Source organism: Tasmannia lanceolata, unplaced genomic scaffold (genome assembly GCF_043159265.1).
Source record: "Tasmannia lanceolata isolate RefF3 unplaced genomic scaffold, GAP_Taslan_0.1 ptg000008l, whole genome shotgun sequence".
NCBI classification, from domain to species: Eukaryota; Viridiplantae; Streptophyta; class Magnoliopsida; order Canellales; family Winteraceae; genus Tasmannia; species Tasmannia lanceolata.
In genome coordinates, this window is record NW_027518685.1 from 6,818,079 (window position 1) to 6,842,753 (window position 24,675).

The 24,675-nt window shown below is 37.8% G+C and overlaps 1 protein-coding gene across 4 annotated transcripts; it reads right to left on the minus strand.

Moving 5' to 3' along the window:
- Positions 1–8,503: 8,503 nt before the first annotated feature.
- Positions 8,504–24,358, minus strand: LOC143884142 (uncharacterized). 4 transcript variants are annotated; one of them, XM_077387555.1, is made up of 8 exons: positions 24,069–24,358; positions 22,750–22,851; positions 22,588–22,650; positions 10,897–11,232; positions 10,372–10,809; positions 9,850–10,287; positions 9,322–9,762; positions 8,504–9,234 (listed from the first exon to the last, which is right to left on the minus strand). In XM_077387555.1, exons 3-8 carry the CDS (start codon positions 22,594–22,596, stop codon positions 8,638–8,640), a joined length of 2,259 nt encoding a protein of 752 aa, XP_077243670.1. In that variant the 5' UTR covers positions 22,597–22,650; positions 22,750–22,851; positions 24,069–24,358; the 3' UTR covers positions 8,504–8,637. The 4 variants fall into 4 exon arrangements, with proteins under 4 accessions (XP_077243670.1, XP_077243669.1, XP_077243671.1 ...); XM_077387554.1 differs by having other exon boundaries at positions 22,588–22,663; XM_077387556.1 differs by lacking the exon at positions 24,069–24,358 and adding an exon at positions 22,990–23,007 and having other exon boundaries at positions 10,639–10,809.
- Positions 24,359–24,675: the final 317 nt, after the last annotated feature.

Here is a 24,675-nt window from a genome sequence, read left to right on the forward strand (position 1 = left end):
ACCTAAATAGGCTCTTCCCCAAAAGTCAATTCCATAGGATGATCCTAGCCCTCCAATCTATAGAGATTTCCACAATATGCAGTTCCTCTATAGATCGGAGGGTTGGGATCATCATATAGAAATGATTTTTTGGGCACAACCTATTTAAGTTGTGGCCTATCACAGGAACGGTTTGGATCATCCTATAGTGTTGTCCGTACAGTACTTTCAAACTGTACTGGAATGTCTAAAACCCTAACCCTCTTTCTGGTGGTTTTCTGGACCCCTAATACTATTTGTTCTTTTTATGACGAAAATACCCTCAAATGAATTTCTAATGGAAAGTTATTTTGTGATATGAACGGAGAGATTTCTTGGATCATATTGGGATATTTTCGTCGTTTAAATATTTCTTTCTTTTTTAACCTACTTGAGTTGAAAAAAGTATAGACTAGAGAGGGTTAGAACAAACCGAAACTAGCGCTGATTATTCTGCTTCACATGCGGGGAGGTAATTTTTTTTCACCCAGATGGATTGTGGATTTTGTTTTCTACATTTTTTTTCTTCTTCTAGGGTATTTAGTCATATGTAATTTTTATATAGTTCATTTTTTTTCGGATGGGTTGTAGGTGATCGGTAACAAATGGGATATGATAGGGTATAAAAACAGCAGCCTATTAGCTGTCGACATGTGGCCCGAGGATGGCCCACCGCAGACCCCGCGTCAGCAGGGGTAGTTTGGTAATTACCGCAGAGTAGGTGAATTCGAACCTATAGCTGGCCGACACCTGTCCTGGGACAATAACTCCCCAACTACCCCAGGTTTCCTTCTATAAAAGGCCTTCCAAAGCTCATAAACAAGGGTAATAACTTCTCACCCACCACTCTTAAACTAGCCCTGCACTCTTGCTCATACTGACTTGAGTGTCGAAGGGCCTGTCCGGAGTAACACTCCGGGTTGGTCTTCTGACCTCGTTCGCTCCTTGTGCAGGACTCAGCTCCTTCACTTTTCTTCCTCAAGATTTAACTCATCCACTTCAGCTCCTCGGGCCCTTCAGCTCGGCTCTTACGTCACTGTCGTATCTGTTACCGATTTTAGGTCTAATAGGATACATATCTTGATCTTCTCCAGGTTGATTACACTGACGGGTGAGAATGACGATTTATCTCTCTTGTGTGTATGTGTGCTCGTGTGTATATGATGTGATCCGGACTTTGTCTACATGCCATCCTTAGAGATTTTCTATTTGTTTAGTTTCTAGGACTTTATATTTCACCTTGATGATATTTTAGAGCCTGGATATGGGGGTTGTCCACATAAGCTAGGGCCCACAGCACCTCCCACACATCCCATCACTTACGCTATCTAATAATAAAATAAGGACTAACCACTTAAGGGTAATATGGATTTGCTAAGCTCCATCGCAAAAGGGGGTTTTTGCGGCTGGTCTGTTGCACGTCAGACAAGCCACCTCGTGAATGGAGACAAAAGTTGTTGTCTCTATTTAACGAGGTGGCTGGTCTGATGTGCGCAGACCAGCTGCGAAAACCCTTTTGTAATGGACGCTAGCAATTCCCTAGTATGAAGGAGAAAAAGATTCATTAGAATGGTTAGCCACTAGGTTATTTGTGTTGTTTCAGTAATGTAAATACAATATTGTGTGACATCATGTTGGATGATACAATTTTTTTTTTACATAAACAGTGTACGATGCATATGCTTTCTAATACATATTTCCAAAAGAAATTTGATGTGTTTTTTTAATAGATATCATATCCCATACTATGGTAATCCATGTTTGAACCCCATTTTCATCATTTCAGTCACTAGACTTTTGTGGGCTGTTATTGTTTGGAGTTGAAAGGGTTAAAATCAAAGGGAATGACAATCATGTTTTGTATTTGTTAGGCGCTTAACCTCATTACTGGAAAACGAAAAAGGTGTCAAGGCCACTTATTGTCAAACCGATTGCCATTTTTTGTTGTTATTTCAGTTGTGGGGGCCTGGTTAGTTTGGAAATTTAGATGGAGTAATTTTTTTAAATGGAATTTAGATGGGGTAATTTTCGCATCATCATATGTTTGTTCTATTGAAGACTTAAAACTTGAATTTTATTTTTCTAAGGGGTAGCATCAAGTGTATTTAGTCATTCTTTTGGAAGCCTACGGAATTGTTTCAGTAATTTCACCCGCCAAGTATTTGCATTAAGTGCCCAATTAGTATAGCATTGAGGATTGAACAAATTGAACGAAAATTTTTATGGGGAGGAAATGATGAGAAAAAAGGTATTCCGTTAGTGAGTTGGAATAAAGTTTGCCTTCCCATTAGAAATGGTGGTTTGGGCTTTAGGAGAGTTAAAGAATTTAATCAGGCACTTTTGGGTAAATGGTTATGGAGGTTTGGCTATAAACGCTCTCAATTGTGGGTTAAAGTTATTGGGAGTAAATATGGTTGGTTGCCGGGGTTATGGGAATCAAGGGATTGCTTTAAGAAACAAGGTTTGACAGTGTGGCGGGATATTTTGAAAATGGCTCACTCTTCTAACTTGATCATTAGATTTAGGGTCTATTCGGGGGATAGGATAAAATTTTGGAATGATGCGTGGTGTGCAGAGAAGCCTCTAATGGATCTGTTCCCAGATCTGTATAGAGTTGCTTCCGACAAAGAGGCTTTTGTGGAGGAATGTCTTACCCTTATGGGGAGTGTATTTGTTTGGTCACCAGTTTTCATGAGGAATTTCTTTGATAGGGAGTTAGAGTCGGCATCCCGTTTTCTTGAGCTTCTTAATGGGTGTTACATTAAGAGGAACAGTTTGGATAAAAGAATATGGATCGCGGAATCTTCAGGCAACTTCTCTATCAAATCTTTCTACCTTAACTTAATGCCTAATGGTGTATCATCCATTTCATCCAAGGTATGGAAATTTCAATGTCCACCTAGAGTTTGTTTCTTCGGGTGGGCATAAAGCCGCGATCGGATTCAAACGGTTAACTTCCTACGAAAGCGTGGTATGTTGCTTATTGACCATTGCCATCTATGCTTGGAAGATGGGGAATCCTTGGCTCATCTTTTCATGCATTGCTCATTCACGCGTCAGATATGGGCTTTCCTTTTTATGACGTTTGGTATTGCTTGGGTGTTTCCCTTATCTATTCCAAGTTTGCTACAACAATGGGGTAAGAAAGGAAAAACTTTGTGAGACGTATGCTTGCTTGCGTCATTGTGGGTGATTTGAAAAGAGAGAAATTCTAGAGTTTTTGAAGGGATTTCCAAATCGCCTCATTGGCATTACATGAAAATTATTGCACTATCGATATCTTGGGTAAAATGTCTTCCATCCTTCCACTATGTATCGGCATTTGATCTATGGGAGGGATGGAGGGTAGTTTGCTTCAGTAGGGAAAACCGGCATCGAATTATTCAATGTTGGGAGGCTCCTACTTTTGGGAAGTGGAAATTGGATTTTGATGGTTCGAGCATTGGAAATCCGGGTCCGGCTGGGGTTGGTGATTTGTTCCGTAATGATAGTGGAGAGGTTGTGTGGGCCTATTCCGGCCCTTTGGGGAGATGTGATTCTTCGGAGGCAGAAGTGAAGTCGGCATATCATGGTATCATGAGATTAGACAGAGAGTGCTTGGATAATACCATTGTGGAGGGTGATTCACTCAATGTGATTCGTTGGTTGAAAAGAGTGGCATTGCCTCCTTGGAGATTTTTATCTTTTTTTGATGAAATTTAGGATCTAATCTACGGTTCGTCTGTGGCCTTCGATCACGTGCGAAGGAGTGCGAAAATCTCCACCAAATTAATTTGCATTGTAATGGGTCATGGCCTTGACCAGGCCCATTGGTTTAGTTGCATCCAGTCGGAGTCTATTGCTGTAGGGCCTACCATGATCTGATGAACCTTGCCCATTGACGAACGATGATCTGTAAAGCAACCTTTGTGCATTTTGCCAAGAATGGTTTTACTCAGATTCTTTGCTGCTTATGATCGTCACAAACCGGCATCAGCATTTGCCTTGATTTTCCCTTCATCTTTTTTAGTATATCTGGATCACTGAAAAATTAGGGATGGTCTCTTTTTTGGAGATTTTATGTAGAGACATGTTGGTATGTATTTTCAGCTCAGAAGAGAGTACAGTGGGACCCACCTATTTGTATGATCTGAACCATTCGTTTGTTGGTCCCTACTATAGATAGGCCATGCCCCAAAAGATCTTTTCTGTAGGATAATCATAACCCTTCTACTGGTAGAGGCTTATGTATCGGAAGGCTAGGATTATCTTATGGAGAAGATTTTTGGGGCCCATCTACGGCGGAGGCCAAGAAATGAATGGATCTGATCATCCAACTTGGTGGGGCTACATTGTACTTTTTTATACTCGGGTCTTTGCCGCCCATGATACAAGCTGCTATTATACCCATGATACAAGGTTCGGATTAAGGAATAATTAAAGTGAGACAATTGTTCAAGAGGTTGTTTTGGATTTTGAGAACCGATTGTGTTTTTCTATTTGAGTCCAATTATCAGTATTGGACTCGTAATCGGTTCTCAAAATCAAACAAATAGGGAGGAAAAGAGGCATGTGATTTTCTATTTGCAAGCGATTTTATAATATGACAATGATGAAAAGGAAGAATGTGTGGTGGTAACGTAACTCGGTTTCTTTTGATGTAAAATGGGCCTAAAACAAATTTCAGGCCTAATTTTCCACTTAAAAATGAGCCCAATTGAAAAAACCTTTTGGAAATTTCTTTTGGGTTGCAGGATTTTTCTGGAAAAGATTGGAAAAGAAAAGGTATTTCAGAATTTCTTGTTTTCCAATTGTTCGATTACATGTAACAAAGTAATTTGAACCACTGCAATTCAAAATTTATCTCGTGGGACCTTTAATTTATAACTATATCCCTCTAAATAAGCCATACCCATGTCATTTCCTTTAAATTGTGAAAACATAAGACTTTTCCTAGGAAAAAATTCCACAAGAAACATTTCCCCTTTTTCCTGCAATCTAAATAGGGCCTAGAAGGGAAAATGAAGTGGAATGTTATACTTTTTGGCTTTAACTCCGTCCAGTTGTTTTAGAGTAAGAGGGTTAGTGAAGTGAAATGAATGGAACAAAGGAAGTTAATTGTGAGTGTATAGAAAAAGTAAAGAGCATTTTGGATGGAAAGGAAAAGTAGAGATGAAAGAAATTAAGTAATGTGATGTCTTCATGTGGTCATCTACACCCCAAGTGTGGAACCACACATGTTAGACCCATACCTCATGTAGGGCCTCAATAATAATACCTACAACCATATTTCTCATCCATTATTCATACTGTGTTTGATTGAAATAGCCATAAATCAAGAGTTACATTTAAAATTGATGCAGAGGTGTTACATAATCCCAGCATTCACTATTTAAAACAAAACCTAAAGTAAAGATTATACCCATCATACATCTACGCTCTTTCCCTGATTTTCTCTCTTGAAATGGCTATATATTTGTTGTTCTTGGGAGAGATAAAAGACACTCCCTGGAAAGCCCACCAACAAAGTCTGCGAATTGCCTCTTTGATGGCAATGCAACAGAGACTTTCTTTCAACAAATGATTTTTCTTCGCTATGCCTCATCCTTGCTTCACAATCATAATTAAGTGATTAGAGCCACACCCAACAAAATGAAAGACATAGGTCCATCATCCCTCAAAGGGGAACCCTAAGCCGACATAAAGCAAGCATACCAGTGATGCATGAATGATAAGAAATCATGAACAAGTTTAGGAGATAGTTCCTAATTAGATCCATTTTTCAGTTTTCAAAATGCAAAGAGAAATTCTTACAATGAATTTCTGTACACATAACAGTCAGATCTAGGAGGCAACATTTTGTGCACAGCTAGAAGTAAAAGATGATAGACCTTTGCCAACAATAATTTTATAACTGAGCAAATTTGAAACCAGAACTTACTTTAGAATCTTATAGTAAAACTCTAGAACTTGTTTGCGTAACCAAAGAAACACATGAATCTTCAAATAAAACTTAAACTAGCAATAATTTGTAGAAACCATATAGAACAACACGAGGTTCCACAAAATCTCTAGTTATGACTCCATTCGACACAGACATTATGTCACTGCAGCCCATATCAATCAGTACATTCATCCATAGAGTGTTAAATAAAAGCAGAAATGCATAGCAATTACTTTCAGCTAATCAACAAACGTGCAACGAACAATATCATAGCCGGCAATGATTCCGGACAAATGTTGTATTCCGGACATAGTTTGCTTATTTATAATGTAACGGCAATAATGTAGCATTGTCAAACGTTGCTGGTAAACTGTTTAGCTATTAGTCAGTTAGATAGACCCATACACATAAAAAAAAAACTCATCTTACAGATCCTATAGCCAAAGAAAATCATATAGATTTTTACATGAAAAAACCCATCTTACAAATTCTATTTTTTTTGTTTGACTATAGAGAGAAAAATCATAATCATGTGTACATGTTTATCAGGTTAGAACAAAAGTGAAATGTGGGAGGTGGTTTTATCCATGTCCAGAATGGCGGGTATATGATGTTAACCTTATGTTTATATACAAATAAAAGATGCATAACGATCTTATAATGTTGGGAAAGTTGCCTTATTTCCCACCCACCGACTGTTGCTTGGGTGGGAAGGCAAAGGCATTAAATTAGAAACTTCTATTTTGAGGTGTTTTGGGAGAAACCCTAAGATGCAAAGAGGGTTGTTTCTCTTTGTGGAAGAAAAGCAAGAGGAAATTGAGGATGTGTCGGCTGCCCTAAGGAGAGTGAGAAAAAGAGAGAGAAAGGGAGAAGAGGTTTTTCTTCTCGGGATTTTCTCTTGGGTTTTTTTACAGGTTTATCTCTCGGGTTTTCTCTTGTGTACGATCTTGGGTTTGAGAACCAAGAAAAGGGTTGCGGGTTTTGGGTTTGGGTTTAATCCATTGTAATCCTTGTATATTGTTTTTCTCATAGTAGAAGATCGTGTTTCTCGCCCGTGGAGTAGGCTTGGCCGAACCACGTAAAATCTTGGTGTTCATCTTATGACTTGTTTGTTTATTTTATCATTCCGTTTAATTTGTACACGATCGGATCATATTTGCCCAGCGGATTTTTTCTCAACATATCATATTATGAAATGATTATTTTTTGATAATATGATAAGATCGTTATGCATCTGGACACCCATAAAACCAGCTCAAATAATTCATTTTTGTCCTAACCTAATAAACATGTACACATGATTATGATTTTCCTTGCTATAGAATTTGAAAGATTTCTCTTTCAAAAAAAAATTAAAAAAAAAGAATTTGTAAGATGGGTTTTTTTATGCATGAATCTATATGATTTTCTTTGACTATAGAATCTGTAAGATGTAGGGGTGTCAATTTTGGCTCGGGCTTGGAAGCTCGCTCAAGCTCGGCTCGGTAAGGGCTCAGCTCGAATCCTTAACGAGCCAAGCCCGAGCTAGGCCAGGCTCGGCTCGTTTTAATCCACAATATCGAGAGACCTTTTTTTGTGGGCAGTGATATTCCCTCCCCCCCCCCCCCCCCCCTCCTCTGACGTTTTTGTTAAATAGTCAAATTTCAAAGGTAAAGGAAACATTAAAAACGGTGAATTTATCCTCGAGCAGTGAGCCATTCACAAAAATGTTAAAGGGGGATTTTTCCATGCCGTCTCTCTCTCTCTCTCTCTCTCTCTCTCTCTCTCTCTCTGCCCTAGCACTTCCCCAGCCCAACTCGCCGGCGCCTCCCTCATCAGATTCCTCACGGCTCGTCGGCACCTCCAATCATCTCCCCCCCCCCCCCCCCCCCCCCCACTCTCTCTCTCTCTCAACTTGGTTTTTTTCTTCCATTCTCTTATCTTTTTCCAGATTTTGGGTTGGGGTTTTTGTTTTAAAAGCTTCTTATTCATATTTTGGGTAGGGTTTTGGGTTTGGATTTTACAGAGTTGGGCTTCAGGTTTCAATTTCAGAGGGTTTTGGGTTTTTGATTTTACATATTTAGGGTTTAGGGTTTTGATTTTACATATTTACAAGGTTTTAGGGTTCTTCTTCATATTTTGGATAGGGTTTTAGGTTTATATTTTATAGATTTCAGGGTTTTGATTTTACAGATTTGGGCTTTTATTTTACTGATTTTGGGTAGAGTTTTCGGAATGAGTAATGGAAAGCAACGAATTCTTGCTTCCCTCCCCGCTGCAACAACATTTCTATTCCTTTTTAAGATGGTGTTGGCTCCTTGCTTGCATCCATTAACGAGCTCGGTAAGGCTCGCGAGCCCGGCCGAGCCGAGCCGAGCCGAGCCCGAGCTCAGGTATTGAGCTTAATGAGCCGAGCCGAGCCGAGCCAGGCTCGGCTCGTTTACACCCCTAGTAAGATGATTTTTTTATGTGTATGGGTCTATATAACTGACTAATAACTAAATAGTTTACCAGCAACATATGGCAATGATACATCACTGAGGTTACATTAAATAAGCAAACGATGTCAACAATCACAACATATTTCATGCACCAAAAATTTACTAAACTAATATTAAAACTAAAGCATGTCCATAAATAGGAGCGTCAAACTGAAAGTAACATAAAAATTAACACTAATCCAAAGAAATGACCAACTCAACTTCACCCAAATATTATTATTCGCCATGACTCGCTACATAACGGTTGAGGTACTTCTTCCTTCGCTCGATGTCATACGCCATGAATATTCGGGCTTGCTCGGGGTGAACACTAAGATACTCGAAGACGGAGTCAAGGAAGTCACTTTCAAAACCATCCACCTCCTGGACTTGTGCGAAGAGCTTTGAACTATCAAGTGTAGTATGTGGCCGTTTATTGATGGCAGCTGCCATTTCACTGATGCTGTTGGCAACCTTCTCCATGGTCTCCAAATATGCATCATGAGGCCGCTTCCCTTGCCGCCCTGAAGTCCCACCTTTGCTACCATCTACCACTGGAGATGATGTTGTACCACCCCTGCTACCCTCTGTCATAGGACTCTGCTCATAAGGTATCACCAACTTGTCATTGCCTCCTAGGTCGTCCAACTCCAATCCCACATTTTGGGTGAGAGGTGTGCATGGAGAAGAGCTGTCTCCATCGCCAGAATCCCTTTGGGTACGAACTCTAACATCTCTGTTAGTCCTAGTCCATTGGTATTCCCCAAATACATCCTTCATCTCTTCATACAACTCATGTCGTTGAGTGAAAAATCTTCTCGATTCTGGGTGAGCCTATAACAAAGATGGGGCGAAAAATAAGGCACCATTAAAGTCATAAACATTAGTCATTAGCAAATGATGCATAAAAATTGTACTTACTGCGATGTAGGTCTCATAGGCTTCGTCGGAGACAGAAATTCTCTTTTTTACACTGTCCCAGCCGAACCCATTTTGGCCCACCAAGTCATTGAGACTTTTATAAGTTGCTTTCAGGGTCTTCACTCGGTTCTTGATGTGATCCTTATTCAGGTGCAACTCAAACTGTTGGTTAACCTTATGAACTGCTGCATTGTATGCAACGTCCTTAAAGCCATTTGGGATTTTATTGCCCTCACTGACTTGATGTAATAGGGTAATTATCAATACCTTATCCATTTCACTACTCCACACAGTGTTCTTCCCTCTTTTGGTGTGATCATCTGATGTATCCTTCGTAGTCCTAGTCCATTGTCTAGTGGCATAATCTTCACCAAATAGATCCTTCATCTCCTCGTAAAACTCATGTCGCTGAGCAAATAATCTTGTCGACTCTGGGTGAGCCTATATAAAGATGGGGAGAAAAATATAAGATAATGTAAAGTAATAATCATTTGTAATCAATAAATGAAAAATACATAATGTACTTACCGCAATGTAGTTCTCATATGCTTCGTCGGAGACGGAAATTCTCTTCATTACACTATCCCAACCAAACCCACCTTGGGTCATTAAGTTATTAACACTCATAAAAGATGATTTTAGGGTCCTCACTCGGTTCTTGATGTGGTCCATTGTGAGGCGGAGTCCAAAATGCTTGTTAACCTCTTGAAGCGTTGCATTATATGCAACGTCCTTGAAGCCATTTGGGATTTTATTACCCTCATTGACCTGATGTAATAGGGAATTTATCAATACCCTATCCATTTCACTGCTCCACACAATATTCTTCCCTCTCCTTTGATCATTTGGTGTGTCCCTATTAGTCCTTGTCCATTGTCCAGTGGCGTACCCTTCCCCAAATGCTTCCTTCATCTCCTCATACAACTCGTGACGTTGAGTAAAATATTTCTTTGACTCTGGGTGTGCCTATAACATAGATGGGGAAAAATATAAGACAAAGCAAAGTCATAATCATTGTTAGTGTAAACAATGCATGCAAATTCTAATTACCACAATGTAGGTCTTATAGACTTCTTCAGAGACAGAAATTCTCTTTGTTACACTATCCCATCCAAACCCACTTTGTCCCACCAAGTTATTGAGACACTTATACGATTCTATTAGGGTGGTTACTCGGTTCTTGATGTGGTCCTTTGTGAGTTGCAACCCAAAATGCTGGTTAACATCATTAACCGCTGCATTGTATGCAACGTCATTGAATCCATTTAGGATTTTATTACCCTCACTAACTTGATGTAATAGAGTATTTATCAATACCCTATCCATTTCACTGCTCCATGCAATATTCTTCCCTCTCCTTTGTTCATCCGGTGTGTCCATGTCAGTCCTTGTCGATTGTCCGGTGGCGTAGCATTCCCCAAATACTTCCTTCATCTCCTCATACAACTCATGGCGATGAGTAAAAAATCTCTTCGACTCTGGATGTGCCTATAACATAGACAGGGAAAAATATAAGACAAATGCGAAGTCACAATCATTTGACATCACTAAACGATGCATGCAAATTGTACTTACCACAATATAGTTCTCATAGACTTCTTCGGAGACGGAAATTCTCTTTGTGACACTGTCCCAACCAAACCCACTTTGGCCCACAATATTATTGAGACACTTAAACGACTCTTTGAGGGTCTTCACTCGGTTCTTGATGTGGTCCTTTGTGAGGTGCAACCCAAAATGCTGGTTAACCTCATTAACCGCTGCACTGTAAGCAATGTCCTTGAAGCCATTTGGGATTTTATTGCCCTCACTAACTTGATGTAATAGGGTATTTATCAATACCTTGTCCATTTCACCATTCCACATGATATTCTTCCCTTTTTTCCTTTGATCACATGGTGTATCCATCCCCTAATAATGCCACAATTCATACTCATTTTAATCAATGAAAGAACAAATACATTAAAATATATATTCACATGGAAAGAACCACCACAACTAAGCATAACCAGCATAAACATGTCAACTCAAGTTCAAAGTGTACAACAATTTGAAACCCGATGTAAAAACCACATGGAAAAGAAAGCATAAAATGTAAAAAGGTAGTCATCTAGTCTACGACCTGTGAGAGTAACACTCATTCAAATTCATCTACCATTGAATCAATTGGCATTGCTCCCCTAAAATGGTTGCGAATGTAGCAACAAGCTAACACTATATCGATAAGCCTGTCAAATAAGTACACAAGTTCTTTGTTGATTATACGAGAATGCTTCTTCAAAAATCCGAGCATGCTCGATTGCATTGTGGAATTGTGAATGATTATGATTCAACAACTCATAATGAGTTTGTGGACTGTAACCTCAATTTTCATTAAGGTGGCATTGGTACCCCGTGCTTCGATTCATGGTAATGAAATGTAGCAGTGAATGGTAACCCAGCATCAACGAGAATACTTTCTTATAAAATTCAAGAATATACGTGTGACTATCGGCAATTGGCAGTTAATATTTGACACTAGTGATGGTTGTCGATGAACAAATATTATACATAAAGGGCAGATAATCCCACTCTCCCTCGTGATTGCATCTCCTAATATCCAAGAGTCCGATGCCGATCCCATCCCAACCAACTTCGACTGGGTGAATTTCAAATAAAAAAGACATGCCTCAACACATTATGGGATGACCATTGCTTACAACCATAAAACACCACTTCATTCTTGGGTTCAACTTTAAGGGGGATGTGTGCCCTGTCTATTTCAGGAACGCATTCTAAATCATGAGCGTTGAAGTGTCAGCCAGAAACTTAAAATATATATTTAACATACTCTATTATTAGGAGTCATCATGACCATACATCTTTAACAGTATTGGCTCGAGAGTCGAGTCTGTATATCTAAAATAAGAGAAACAGAGGTTAATGCTTTATGTTCCATAAACATAAGGCTAAAACTTTTCTTGGAAAATCCTATTGGCTATCAACTAAGTTTGGACAATGTAAGAGGAAAGTGCACAGCATTAAAAAGAACCCATTTAAATAGCATGAGAGAAAAAGTGAAGATTAATATTTTATTCTATGTTACCAGTGACATAAATTCCTTATTGTTGAGAGGTACTTTATTTTAACTTGGGATTTGCTATCGGCTCCATTCACGAGGTGGCTGGTCTGACGTGCGACAGACCAGCCGTGAAAAGCTTTTTGCGATGGACGCTAGCAATTCCCTTTTAACTTTTGACTGCTGACTATGGCCAGCAAAAACTGCTATTTGAGAGGATGAAAACTGTCATTGAAGAAAACCATCAGTATTATCTTTCAAAAAAAAAAGTGAGGATTTAATACAAATAACATATCGGTTTTAAATTAGGTAGCAATTCAATACACATGAAATGCCTTGGACATCCAAAGTGTCTTCTTTCATTAATGTTTATCATTGGTAATCAATTCAGTATTCAGATCAAGAATTGCACATTGTAATTGCAATTCCTTATTGGCATTTTATTTTATTTTTTGAATGGCGGCTGATTTTATTAACTAGGAAAAGGACCGAGATGGTTAGAACAAGGAGAAGAAAAGAAAGCAGCCAAACAAAGCAAAAGAAGGAAAGGAAGAATCAGGGAGGCAGGAAGTCAAATAATTCCAAAGCTTCCTTATTGGAATTTTATGGAAAGCTTTTTGTATATAGTTCTTGGTTTGATTGTTGATTAACGTGTGTTGCAATCAGTTCAGGTTCGGAGATTGTTAAGAAAAACATTCAAGCAAGGAACTTATTTGAAGTTTCAAACCAATATATATATATATATATATATAGGGAAATGATTTCAGCACAACTATGTTTTGATACAAGACGCTCATGTATCTTATCTTTTAGCATTTAATTGTCAGTTAAGTGCTTTTTGAGATAGTAAAAACCCTTTTACAGCTCTTTAAGTATAAAAGACAAGAAACATGAGCCTCTTGTATCAAACATGTTTGTGTTGAAATCATTTCACTATATATATATATATATATATATATATATATATATATATATATAATAAAGAGGAAAGGTAAAGTACTGTTCATGCCTACGTGTCAGCCTCCCCTGCATCCACGCATATATTTTTTTGGTTTTCGCTTATTTTTTTCGTTTTCCCTTGCCTTATGTGTCAGCCTACCATTCGTCTTCACATGAGAGAGAGAGAGAGAGAGAGAGAGAGAGAGGCCAAACATATATTGCACGCGTTAGGCCTAAAATCTCCGCGAGATTTTTGATATTTTCTCACAAGACTCTCTCTCTCTCTCTCTCTCTCTCTCTCTCTCTCTCTCTCTCTCTCTCTCTCTCTCTCTCTCTCTCTCTCTCGGTTTCGGTTGGTCGCCCCATCTCAGCGCCCCCACCTTCTAGCCTCTCTTTTCGTTTTCCAAAAGCCTTTAATTACTTCTCTTCACAAGTTTCAAAGCCAACGTTTCCACTTCCCCTGAGAATTCTAAGTATGCTAAAATTAAGGGATTTACTCCTTCTTTTACTATCTCCACGCGTATCTATCTAGCGGCCAAGTTTCACCCTCCCACAGATCTCTCTATGCACTTCTTCTTCTCCTCCATATCTGGTGACAGAGGATCTCACCGATCTCTTTCTCTTTTCTTCGCAATTTGGGTGTTTTTCTTTGATGTTTCAAGGATGCAGGTGCTTGCATGGACGGATCTGGATTTGCATCTGCTGTAATTTTTTCAAGATTGGTATGCATATTCTCCTACATATTACCTGAGATTTCTCAACTTTCTGTTAATTTCCTTCTATTCGTTGGGATGCTTAATGATTTTAGTTTATGCGATGGAACACTTCAACGATTGTTGCAGCATTTTTTATGGGTGTTTGGCAAAGGTGCTTCATCGGTTTCTCTAAGTTTGGATGATTTAACTGTTTTGATCTTTAGTCGAAATGTTTTTTATTTTTTGTTTGTGACAGCAGGTTGATCAATCCATTTCCATTGTTTGTACATGCAAGGGAAGCAATTACACCTAACGGAGAATCTGTCTGTTTTGTTTAGAAAAAATGGAGTTTCTTTCCATGACTAACAATCTTCTCCCTCTAGAGAAGCAATTGAAACATCAATGAAACAAAGGCACTCCAGAAAATTAATGTGTTACCAATTTCATATGTTTCCTTTTCTTCTCTTCTTCTTCTTTTAATGGTATCTATTTCCTTTTTTTCTTTTCATTTTTTATGCATTTCAGTACGATTTTATTTGACGCATAGTTCTTTGATGGAATGCTTTTCATGTTTTTGGCTTCTAAGGATATTCCAACTGCTCTTTGAATTACCCCACGAACTAATGCCACTCCTGAGGGGATTTTCGAGGAGCTAATACCATTCCTGGGGAATTTTCTTCGAATGTGGATATGGGCCTATATCTATATTCTATACATATATAGCTAGATGGGGAAATAATTTTCACTACTGATGTGGCCTCCTCTTTGGCCTCCTCTCGCTCAAGCACCTACAAACCTTTAGATATAAGCTTACAAAAACATCTCTACTAATGTCTGCTTTCATTGTTCTATGTTAGTAATTTATGTCATTAGAATGCATAATTTATGTCATTAGCAAGGTTTTAAATCTCGGTTTCGGTTTCGGTCATCAGCGAAACCGAAACGTTTCGGTTTCGGTACGAAATTTCGAACGAAATCTTGTAAAAATTTCCGAAACGTTTCGGCGACGTTTGGTTACTTTTCCGACTCACTGTGAATTTCGTTTCGTTTTCCACCGAAATTTAAAACCATGGTCATTAGTCAGATAAGTAATTTTGTTCTATTTGTTTTTCTTTTGAAGGATCATGTGGCTGCCAGTTGGTTTCGTTCTATTGAACTATGTGGCTCTTTTTTCTCCAACGTAAGCTCATTGATATGTTCTTATCTTAAATTCGTATTTGTATTTGTATGATATAGCCGGGGCATCCTACAAGGTTCAGTTTATCATTTTTTTTTACATTTAATTGTCTTTGTTTATCATTCCATTCATTCAGGCCTGATGATGAGTACTCATTTCCCTTTTACCTATCCAGTGTAACTCTTTTATTAAAAAAAAAATCTTTTTGGAAAAACTCTTTTCAAAAATTCTTTTTTGAAATTTCATACATGCTGCTTAGGATATTAATTTTGGTCCCTGATTCTATTCACTTTTTTTTAAACTCTTTACAGCTGCTGACAGTTGGCTCATTTTGGGGAAATTAGGATTGGAGTGACCTCATTTTCCATTGATTTGCTAATAATTGCCTTATTGTCATTCTATTCACACATTTTGCATTCATCTCATATTTGGAATATAGCATTAGATCATTACTGATTATGTACTTCTAATTCCAATTGTTTACCTTCTATTGTCCAATCTTTATCTTCATAAAGGCCTAGATGCCTTGGGGTTTGACTATTTTTTTACCATCACAAAGTACAAATGCTAACTGTAATATACATGAAATTGTATAGGTGAAGTATGAAGCCTAACCTGGGGAACAACTGGGCTCTCAACATCTTCCAAGTTTGGTAGCTTATGAACTTCCAATATCTATAATGGACCCCTTCTTCACTATGTTAATTTTATTTTTTTTTTGGATAACCAAATTACCGCTTCACAATGCCATGTTATAATCCATCTGAAATCAACACAATGTAGTAGCATTCTCATAATCAATACAAAGAGACCTTTTTGCTATTTTCATATGATTTCATCTCATTGCAGTTGTATTTTTTGAAATTAATTCCTTCATATACTTCTTTTAAAGGTCTATTTTCATTCTATTGGGGTTTCAATGTCTTCTGTTGATGGGCTTCTTGGAATTTTTCCTATAATGATATCCAGACCGTTGTTTTTGGTAATAGTTGGTGATACTTTCCTCTATAATTTTCCATTCCATTGTTTGTTCTTAGTAGTTTCAGTTTTACTTTATGGCTCTGTTCACTTCTTTTCCTTGGTGCAGCCTTTTTTTTCCCTGACAAGACCTTGACAAGACAGAATTTCTGTGTTCATTTCTTTTCCAGGGAAAAATATTATCAGATGTGGAATTTCTTATTTAAAAGCTGAAAATGAAGTGGAAATTGACTTTTTCCCTGTTACTCGAGATTTGGTTTCCGATTAAATCTATCGGAAAGAGGCTTTCCAAGGAAAACGAAACATTTTCCTTAAGGCTCTGTTCACTTTTTTTCCCCGGGAAGGAAAGGAAAGGATTTCGTTTTCCTTTCCTTTCCAGGTGACATGGCAAAAGGAAAAGGAATCCAGGGAAACTTTCAAGGAAAAGGTTTCGTTTTCCTTGGAAAGCCTCTTTCCGATATATTTAATCGGAAACCAAATCTCGAGTAACAGGGAAAAAGTCAATTTCCACGTCATTTCAGCTTTCAAATAAGAAATTCCATATTTGATAATATTTTTCCATGGAAAAGAAGTGAACACAGAAATTTTGTCTTGTCAAGTTCTTGTCAGGGAAAAAAAAGGTTGTTTTCCAGGGAAAACAGCACCAGGGAAAAGAAGTGAACAGAGGCCGGAAAGGAAAGGAAAGGATTTCGTTTTCCTTTCCCTTCCAGGTGACATGGTAGAAGGAAAAGGAATCCAGGGAAACTGTCAAGGAAAAGGTTTCGTTTTCCTTGGAAAGCCTCTTTCCGATATATTTAATCGGAAACCAAATCTCGAGTAACAGGGAAAAAGTCAATTTCCACGTCATTTCAGCTTTTAAATAAGAAATTCCACATCTGATAATATTTTTCCATGGAAAAGAAGTGAACACAGAAATTCTATCTTGTCAAGGTCTTGTCAAGGAAAAAAAAGGCTGTTTTCCAGGGAAAACAGCACTAGGGAAAAGAAGTGAACAGAGGCCGGAAAGGAAAGGAAAGGATTTCGTTTTCCTTTCCCTTCCGGGTGACATGGTAGAAGGAAATGGAATCCAAGGAAACTGTCAAGGAAAAGGTTTCGTTTTCCTTGGAAAGCCTCTTTCCGATATATTTAATCGGAAACCAAATCTCGAGTAACAAGGAAAAAGTCAATTTCCACGTCATTTTCAGCTTTTAAATAAGAAATTCCACATCTGATAATATTTTTCCCTGGAAAAGAAGTGAACACAGAAATTTTGTCTTGTCAAGGTCTTGCCAGGGAAAAAAAGGTTGTTTTCCAGGGAAAAGAAGTGAACAGAGCCTATAAGAATGCTTCGGGATTGCCTCTCTCTCTTACTCTGTTTTGACATATTTCATCATTGATTTAGGTGCTCTTCTGCTTGTTTATTTGGTTCTATTTCAATCCTGTGATCTCCTCATTTTCATTCTTTGTCCTTAGTAGTTTCCCATGATTTCGTTCCCAAGATATAAGTTTATTGTTTAGATTGAGCGTGAAAATGTCATAAAAAAAATATGGTGATAAATCACCCTTTGCTGGCTTTCTTGATTTTGGTTCCAGCTCTTTCCCCTTTTATGTTGGAGAAGATACATCTGAAGAACTAAATATTAATTTACATGAGGGTGAGAAATCACCCTTTTTGCATGGCTAGCTTTTCGTTTTCTCTCTCTTTTTAATGTATCTCTTCTATTCAATTCTTAGAACATCCATCTCTTTCCTCAGTTGTCTTTTTGCATGGCTGCCTTTTCGTTTTCTCTCTCTTTTTAATGTTTCTCTTCTATTCAATTCTTAGAACATCCATATCTTTCCTCAGTTGTCTGTTATAAGGTCTTTTCTCTTTTATGTTGCAGAAGAAACAACTGAACAAATAAATACTACTTGCATTGATGGTGTAAGATTACCAGTGAGAGATCAACTTTGACATGCTTTCAACTTCTTTTTTTTACCTTCAAATCCACTTGATTGTGGTCATCCAACCTTCTTCATTGGTTTATGTGTTTGATTTGTAGCCATTTGTCTCTATTTCGGTGTAGGTTTGCGATCCTGCTTGAGCTATGCGTTTGGATAAAGAACATCTTAACATCGTGCTGGGATGAGGTGAATATTTTCAAATGTTTATCTCCTCTGTTTTTTATAGCTCAAATGTAAATTTATAGTTGTCTTCAATTTTTTTTATGTACTGGATTTAGTCCTTCATGGTCTGTGAAAAATATAGAAGTGGGTCACGCACATAATGAATATGTATTTCTTGGGATTTGCTATGGAATTTCACAAGTAGGCCATTTTGTGGCACATTTTTGCAGTACAGAACAGCCACATGCTTAATTTCTATAAATGAATAATTTCTATAAATTAAAGAAACATCCACAGGAAGTAGCTGTTTCAAGTAGGAAATGGAGGCTCTAAATCCTCATTCCATTTATTCAAGGATCTAAAAAAAATTCTTTGTCTACCTGTAGAGCTTAGGATATTTTAGTATTTTCATTAACTTTTTCAGGAATCGAATATCCCAAAAACTTCAAGAAGCACTAAAAGTTATCCTATTGATGTTGGTTGAACAGTTGAGCATTTCTGTCTTTGTTTTATTTAACACAACTGTATTTACTATTTCCAATATATTTTATGATGTCTTTGGAACAATATAAGGTCCTAATATGAGGATTCCCTCTGATAATGAAAGCATTAAGACATTTGAAAAAGGTTTGGTGTTCATTTTTTAATTGAATCTGCTAATGCTTGCTGGCTTTTTTCATGAAGATCCATGCAAATAGTAGCACTGATAAAACTATTCAGAAAGATGTAATCCACAGCTTCCAGGCTGATGGATCAAGTCTTTTTCCATCTCTGAACCAATTTCCCCCATGCCAATTTCTTCAGGGTTGAAGCTGAAGAGCAACCTGAAATTTCAGTGGACAATTCCAATTCTGCTGCACATTCTTTCCTTTTCTTCAAGGATGGTAAAGCTGTTGATATATTGGAGGGTTAAGATCAACCCTCTAACATTCAGATCGGAGGGTTAGGATCAACCTATGGAAATGATTTTTGGGGCACAACCTATTTAGGCTGTGGCTCATCTAATGGACGGTTTGAATCATCCTATGGTGGCAGCCATACCGTACTTTTAATAAAGTGAGGAGTGCCCTCATCAAAGTACAGTAGTATTGATAACATTTGCAATATGTAAATGCATTCTTATTAGTTGTCTCAGAAAAATTGTACAAATTTCTTTTTAATTTGGTAGAATTTGGTTGGATGATGTGTGGGGGACATTAGTGCCACATGAGCGCCACATAGGAAAAAAAGAAATAATGACGTCTCAAACATGTTGGGGAGTCAAGTACAATTTCATTGCAATTTTGGCAACCAAACAAGTAATTGGCATTCATTGGCATTTGAAATTCCAATGAATGCCCTGAGAGTTTGTGCAACCAACATTCCCCCACGCTTCCACATTCTCCGTCCTCGGCGACCTACTCTGTGACGGCCTTCACTCTCGTCTTTTTTGCAGGTAGGCCTTTCCGCAGGCCGTCTCTTCTGTTGTAGTCCACTCTCCGAAAACTTTCACTCTGGTGACTTTCATCGTAACTTTTTCTAACAAGTAGCCCTCCCAATGTAGTCCTCTCCAGAGGTCGCCCTTATGTGACTTTAACTTGTAACGCGGTGGCTGCTATGATACCAAATGTTAGGTACTTAACTAATACACCAAAAGCCTCGATACTTCAAGACTGATAGAACACATTAGGGTAGACCTTTTAAACTTGTAAAATAGCAAGTTGAGTCCCACCTAGTTCCATACGTGGACATGCCCCCACTTAGATCGTAAGAAACTTGTTCTATTGAACCCATCTGACTTTATTATGAAACCTAGATTTCTGATTGCAACTATTGAGGAAACCCAGGAAGTCCCCTAAATTTGGTATTAATTCTTTTCTTCATTATTATACCTTTTTTTTAATATCAAACTATTCTCTTGCTCTTATGTAGGTCTGTCTTTCTTTAGCACTTGGAGAAAAGCTTGAATGTGAAATTGTTCCAATTGCTGCGGATCTTACCCAAGAGGAAGTTCCCTCAGTTCTGAAGAAACTAGAAGGTTTGTTTCTGGGAGCACGTGCTCAAACCAAGAACTAACGGTCTTGTTAGTATTTGTCACATGTCTAGGCATTCTTGAACTGCATTTGAATTGGCATGTTTACTTTTTATTTAGAAATTATTTTGATAATTGGTTTGCAAACATGTATCCTTTTTTTTCGAAAATACAGTGACTCGATAGTAATACTGGCTTCCATTAGCAAAACATGTATCCTTACACGACTAGTAAGTGGAATTTTTGTTTTGGGAGTCTTTGGCTTGCCAAAATAAGATAAATGGGACATATTTTATTCATACACACACACACACGCATATAGGGATTTGCTAGCATCCATCGAAAAGGCATTTCGCAGATGGTCTGTCTAACAGCAGCCACAGAGGCTCACTTTCAGAAGATTTTGTCTTCATTCACGAGATGGCTGCTGTCAGATGCAACAGACCATCCGCGAAATGCCTTTTGCGACGAATAAAATTACTGATTACTAATGGGGACATGCCTGTACGTGTATTTACATATAAAATTATTGATTACTAACCATGATCTGTGACAAAATAAAAATGGTACTCATTTAACTAACTAATAAATCTTAGGATTAATCAGCTATAAGTCTCAAAGAAATACGAGATAATCAAATAACAGTGCATTCATCAATTGAATCTAGTTATCTTCAGTCTCCAATATGCATGAAGAAAGAGAGACCTATAGGATACAATGAATATCAGATTAGAAGTGTTTGTTTAGTGTTTTAGGTTTATGGGAAGGGGGGTTAACAACAAATAGTAGTTAAAGAAGAGTTAATAATAAAATAAGACTTAATGATAAAAGAAGAGGTAAATACAATATAAATATTCGTTAATAAATAGTATTTCACTTGACAAGTGACACGGTACATTAACGTCTCGACACAATTGATTGTTCTAGCAGTATGTTTATGAGTGTCAAAAGGAATGTCAATACGTGTCGAGAAGCGTGTCTACCAACACGTGTTGACACATGTGCTTGATTAAATTCAAAATGTCAAATAAATCATATATATATAGGGAAAGGTGTGCGTACTCGGTCGAGTAGATAAGCTACTCGGTCGGGTTAAAAACAGTGGGGGCCCACATTTTTGGGGTGATCCAAACCATTCATTTGAAAGGCCCTTACCTAGATAGGGTGTCCACAAAAAATCAGCCCCATAGGATCATCCTAACCCATGCAACAGTGGAGGGAAAATGGGGAAAAATGGACAAACACAGCTTGTCCACAAATCTGCCCATTTTTCCCTCCACTGTTGGATGGGTTAAGATGATCTATGGGGCTGATTTTTTGTGGACACCCTATCTAGGTAAGGGCCTTTCAAATGAATGGTTTGGATCACCCCAAAAATGTGGGCCCCCACTGTTTTTAACCCGACCGAGTAGATAAGCTTATCTACTCGACCGAGTACGCACACCTTTCCCATATATATATATATATATATATATATATATATATATATATATATATATATATATATACCGACCGAATAGATAAGCTTATCTACTCGACCGAGTACGCACACCTTTCCCATATATATATATATATAGGAGAAATGTTTTCTGCACGATACCTCAGATAAGTTATCTGAGCAAGAGCTCAAAAAAACATATGGGCCCACATTGTTTGGATGATACAAAGCATTCATTTGGATAGTCCAAAGATAGATAGAGTGTGCACAAAAAATCTGCTCCTCAGGATTATCCTAGCCCTTCGATTTGTGGAGGTTAAAGTGGATGGGTATAAACTTCCACAAATCTGTCCATTTTTAACCTCCAAAAATCGAAGGCTTAGGATGATCCTATGGAGCTGATTTTTTGGGCACACCCTATCTATATAAGGGCCTGTCAAATGAATGCTTTGGATCATCCAAACAATGTGGGCCCATATGATTTTTTGAGCTCTTGCTCAGATAACTTATCTGAGGTATCGCGCATAAAATGTTTCCCCGTATATATATATATATATATATATATATATATATATATAGTTTGTTAGCAGCTGCTCAGATAAGCTATCTGAGCAGCTGCTTCAAAAACCCATGTGGCCCACATTTTTGGGGTGATCCAAAGCATTCATTTGAAAGGCCCTTCCATGGATAGGGTGTGAACCAAAAATCAGCCCTATAGGATCATCCTAACCCAATCAAAGGTGGAGGGGGAAATGGACAATGTCATTGTCAATTGAGGGAAATCCATAAGAACCTAGATAAATTAAGTAATTCAAAATCTAACATGACAAGATAAACAGAAAATGCCAATGATACAGGATAAAGAGAGACAAAGCTACCACGTACCTCTGCCATTTCATTTCCTCTTTCTCCACAACCAACATAAATCACAGTGTCAGAATTGGAGCACTGCATTCAAACACTATTAGGTGCAGGAGCTCCATTGATCAGCACATTCTGACATTGGGATCTCGAAATAAGGCTCCATGTAAATAATTACAAACCTACCTTTGAAAGAGCTTGAATAATGACAGTTTTCCCACAACCAAATGCTCCAGGTATAGCACAAGTTCCTCCAAGCACCGAGGGGGAAAGAGCATCAAGTACACGCTACAGACAGTATACAAACAAACAATCGGGATCAAAATTCAAAACACTTCTATAACAAATGTTATGCTATTAAGATAAGGGAAAAACAACAGCCAGATATGATAATACATTAGGGGAAAAAGGGGATATCAGCACAACCATGTTTTAATATTTGCACAAACTGAGCTGTCTTTTCTTCATTTCTTCATACCCCCATTAACAACTTCATTTCATAAGGCAATTTAAAGTACATCTTCAGTAAAACATAAAGTTAAATGAACTGTGGAAAGCAAAAGATACAGATCAAGGGCAATCAAATCATAGAAAAGGGAATGTCATTATCATAGAAATAAGCCCCCTCAATGTCCATGTCTTTGGATTTATATAGTACAAGTAACTTCAATGAAGAACATGTACATTGGACCAGACTAAGAAAGAGCTGTCCAAAAACCAAAGGAAAACCTAGAATCTAGAAAGACCACAAGGATACTATATAAGTATACATAAATAAAGCAGAAAATCAAGACATCTCAAAAGTGAACACCTATAATTCTTTAGAACTAATGAATATAAAAATTCGGCGTCTCTATTTTGCATGGTCCAACCATGGATTCAGAATGAAAGTAATTCTGCATTGCCCTCCCTACACACACATATCGCATTATATACAGAGAATGCATACAGGATCATGGTGGTCCCGTTTATATCACGATTAAAACATCTACATTAAAAGTACAAACAGTATCTCCACCACTCCCTTTTTCTTCTACTCGTGTCTGAATTCAGCGCAAGTGGGAAATCGATGGCCAAATCAGATTAAATCCCAAACCCTAGAAATAAGAAAAAGAAAAAATTACAGCAAGAGAACAAAAAAATCTGATGGCTGTCATTATTTTTCAAGACGTAATTCAAAATTCTCCAGCTCTAAAAATCAAATGAAATGCTTACAAAAACAAAAACTCTAACCCTAACACAATTTTTCTATTGAATTCAGCACAAAACCAGAAAAAATTATGGAAAAAAAAACGAGAACTTAAACAAGAATCAAGTGAAATTTCCCTTCGAACAGTTCGAATACTAAAAGAGGAATGAAATTAAGAGGAAAAAAGAGACATAGAAGGCAATCTAGAAAGACAGAACGTTTTATTTACATTTAAAAACTGTGTTTTTTCTACTCTTTCTTTTTTTCTTACGAGGACCAAACAAGACAGAGAAGAAGAACATAGTTAGAGCTTTACCTGTTTTTTTTTTTTTCGCCCTTTATTTCGCAATGAGAGATTAGGGCTCGTCAAGAGCTTGAAGAGATGAATAGGTTTTCTTGAAAGCTTGAAGGAAATCAGACGTTCTTCAAGAGCTAGGGTTCTCCATTAGTGTTGATCGAGAGAGAGAGAGAGATAGATTAGGGTTCGTCGAGAGAGAGAGAGATTAGGGTTCGTCGATTAGGGTTCTTAGATTAGAGTTCGTCGAGAGAGATTAGGGTCGTCGAGAGTTTGAGAGATAGGGATGGAGTTAGGGTTTTGGAAAAAGCGAATGCTTTTATGGGGGTTAAAGTTGTCATATATGAAAATATTTGGGGGTACTTATGGAAAAAAGACTCGGAAATTAGTAAATCTCCGCCCCCGAACGCACACAATCGCGCACAATCCGTTTATAATCACCAAATTTCGTGATTATAGCTGGATGTATATTTCATCATAACCAAATCATTCCTTTTAAATTGTGGAAAAAATACATAGGAAAATATTTTTCACAAGAAATGTTATTCATGTAATCCAAATGGCACCTAAAGGCATCACCCGAGTAGTTGCCTTGTTCATGAGACTAGATCATCTTCCTCTTCGGAAC

What these genes read in the sequence shown, in the direction of transcription:
- LOC143884142 (XM_077387553.1), bottom strand. An exon ending in TCTATAAGACCTACATTGTG is followed by an intron (nt 10,288 to 10,371) that starts GTAATTAGAATT and finishes TCTATGTTATAG; the next exon opens with GCACACCCAGAGTCAAAGAA. An exon ending in CCTATGAGACCTACATCGCA is followed by an intron (nt 9,235 to 9,321) that starts GTAAGTACAATT and finishes TCTTTGTTATAG; the next exon opens with GCTCACCCAGAATCGAGAAG.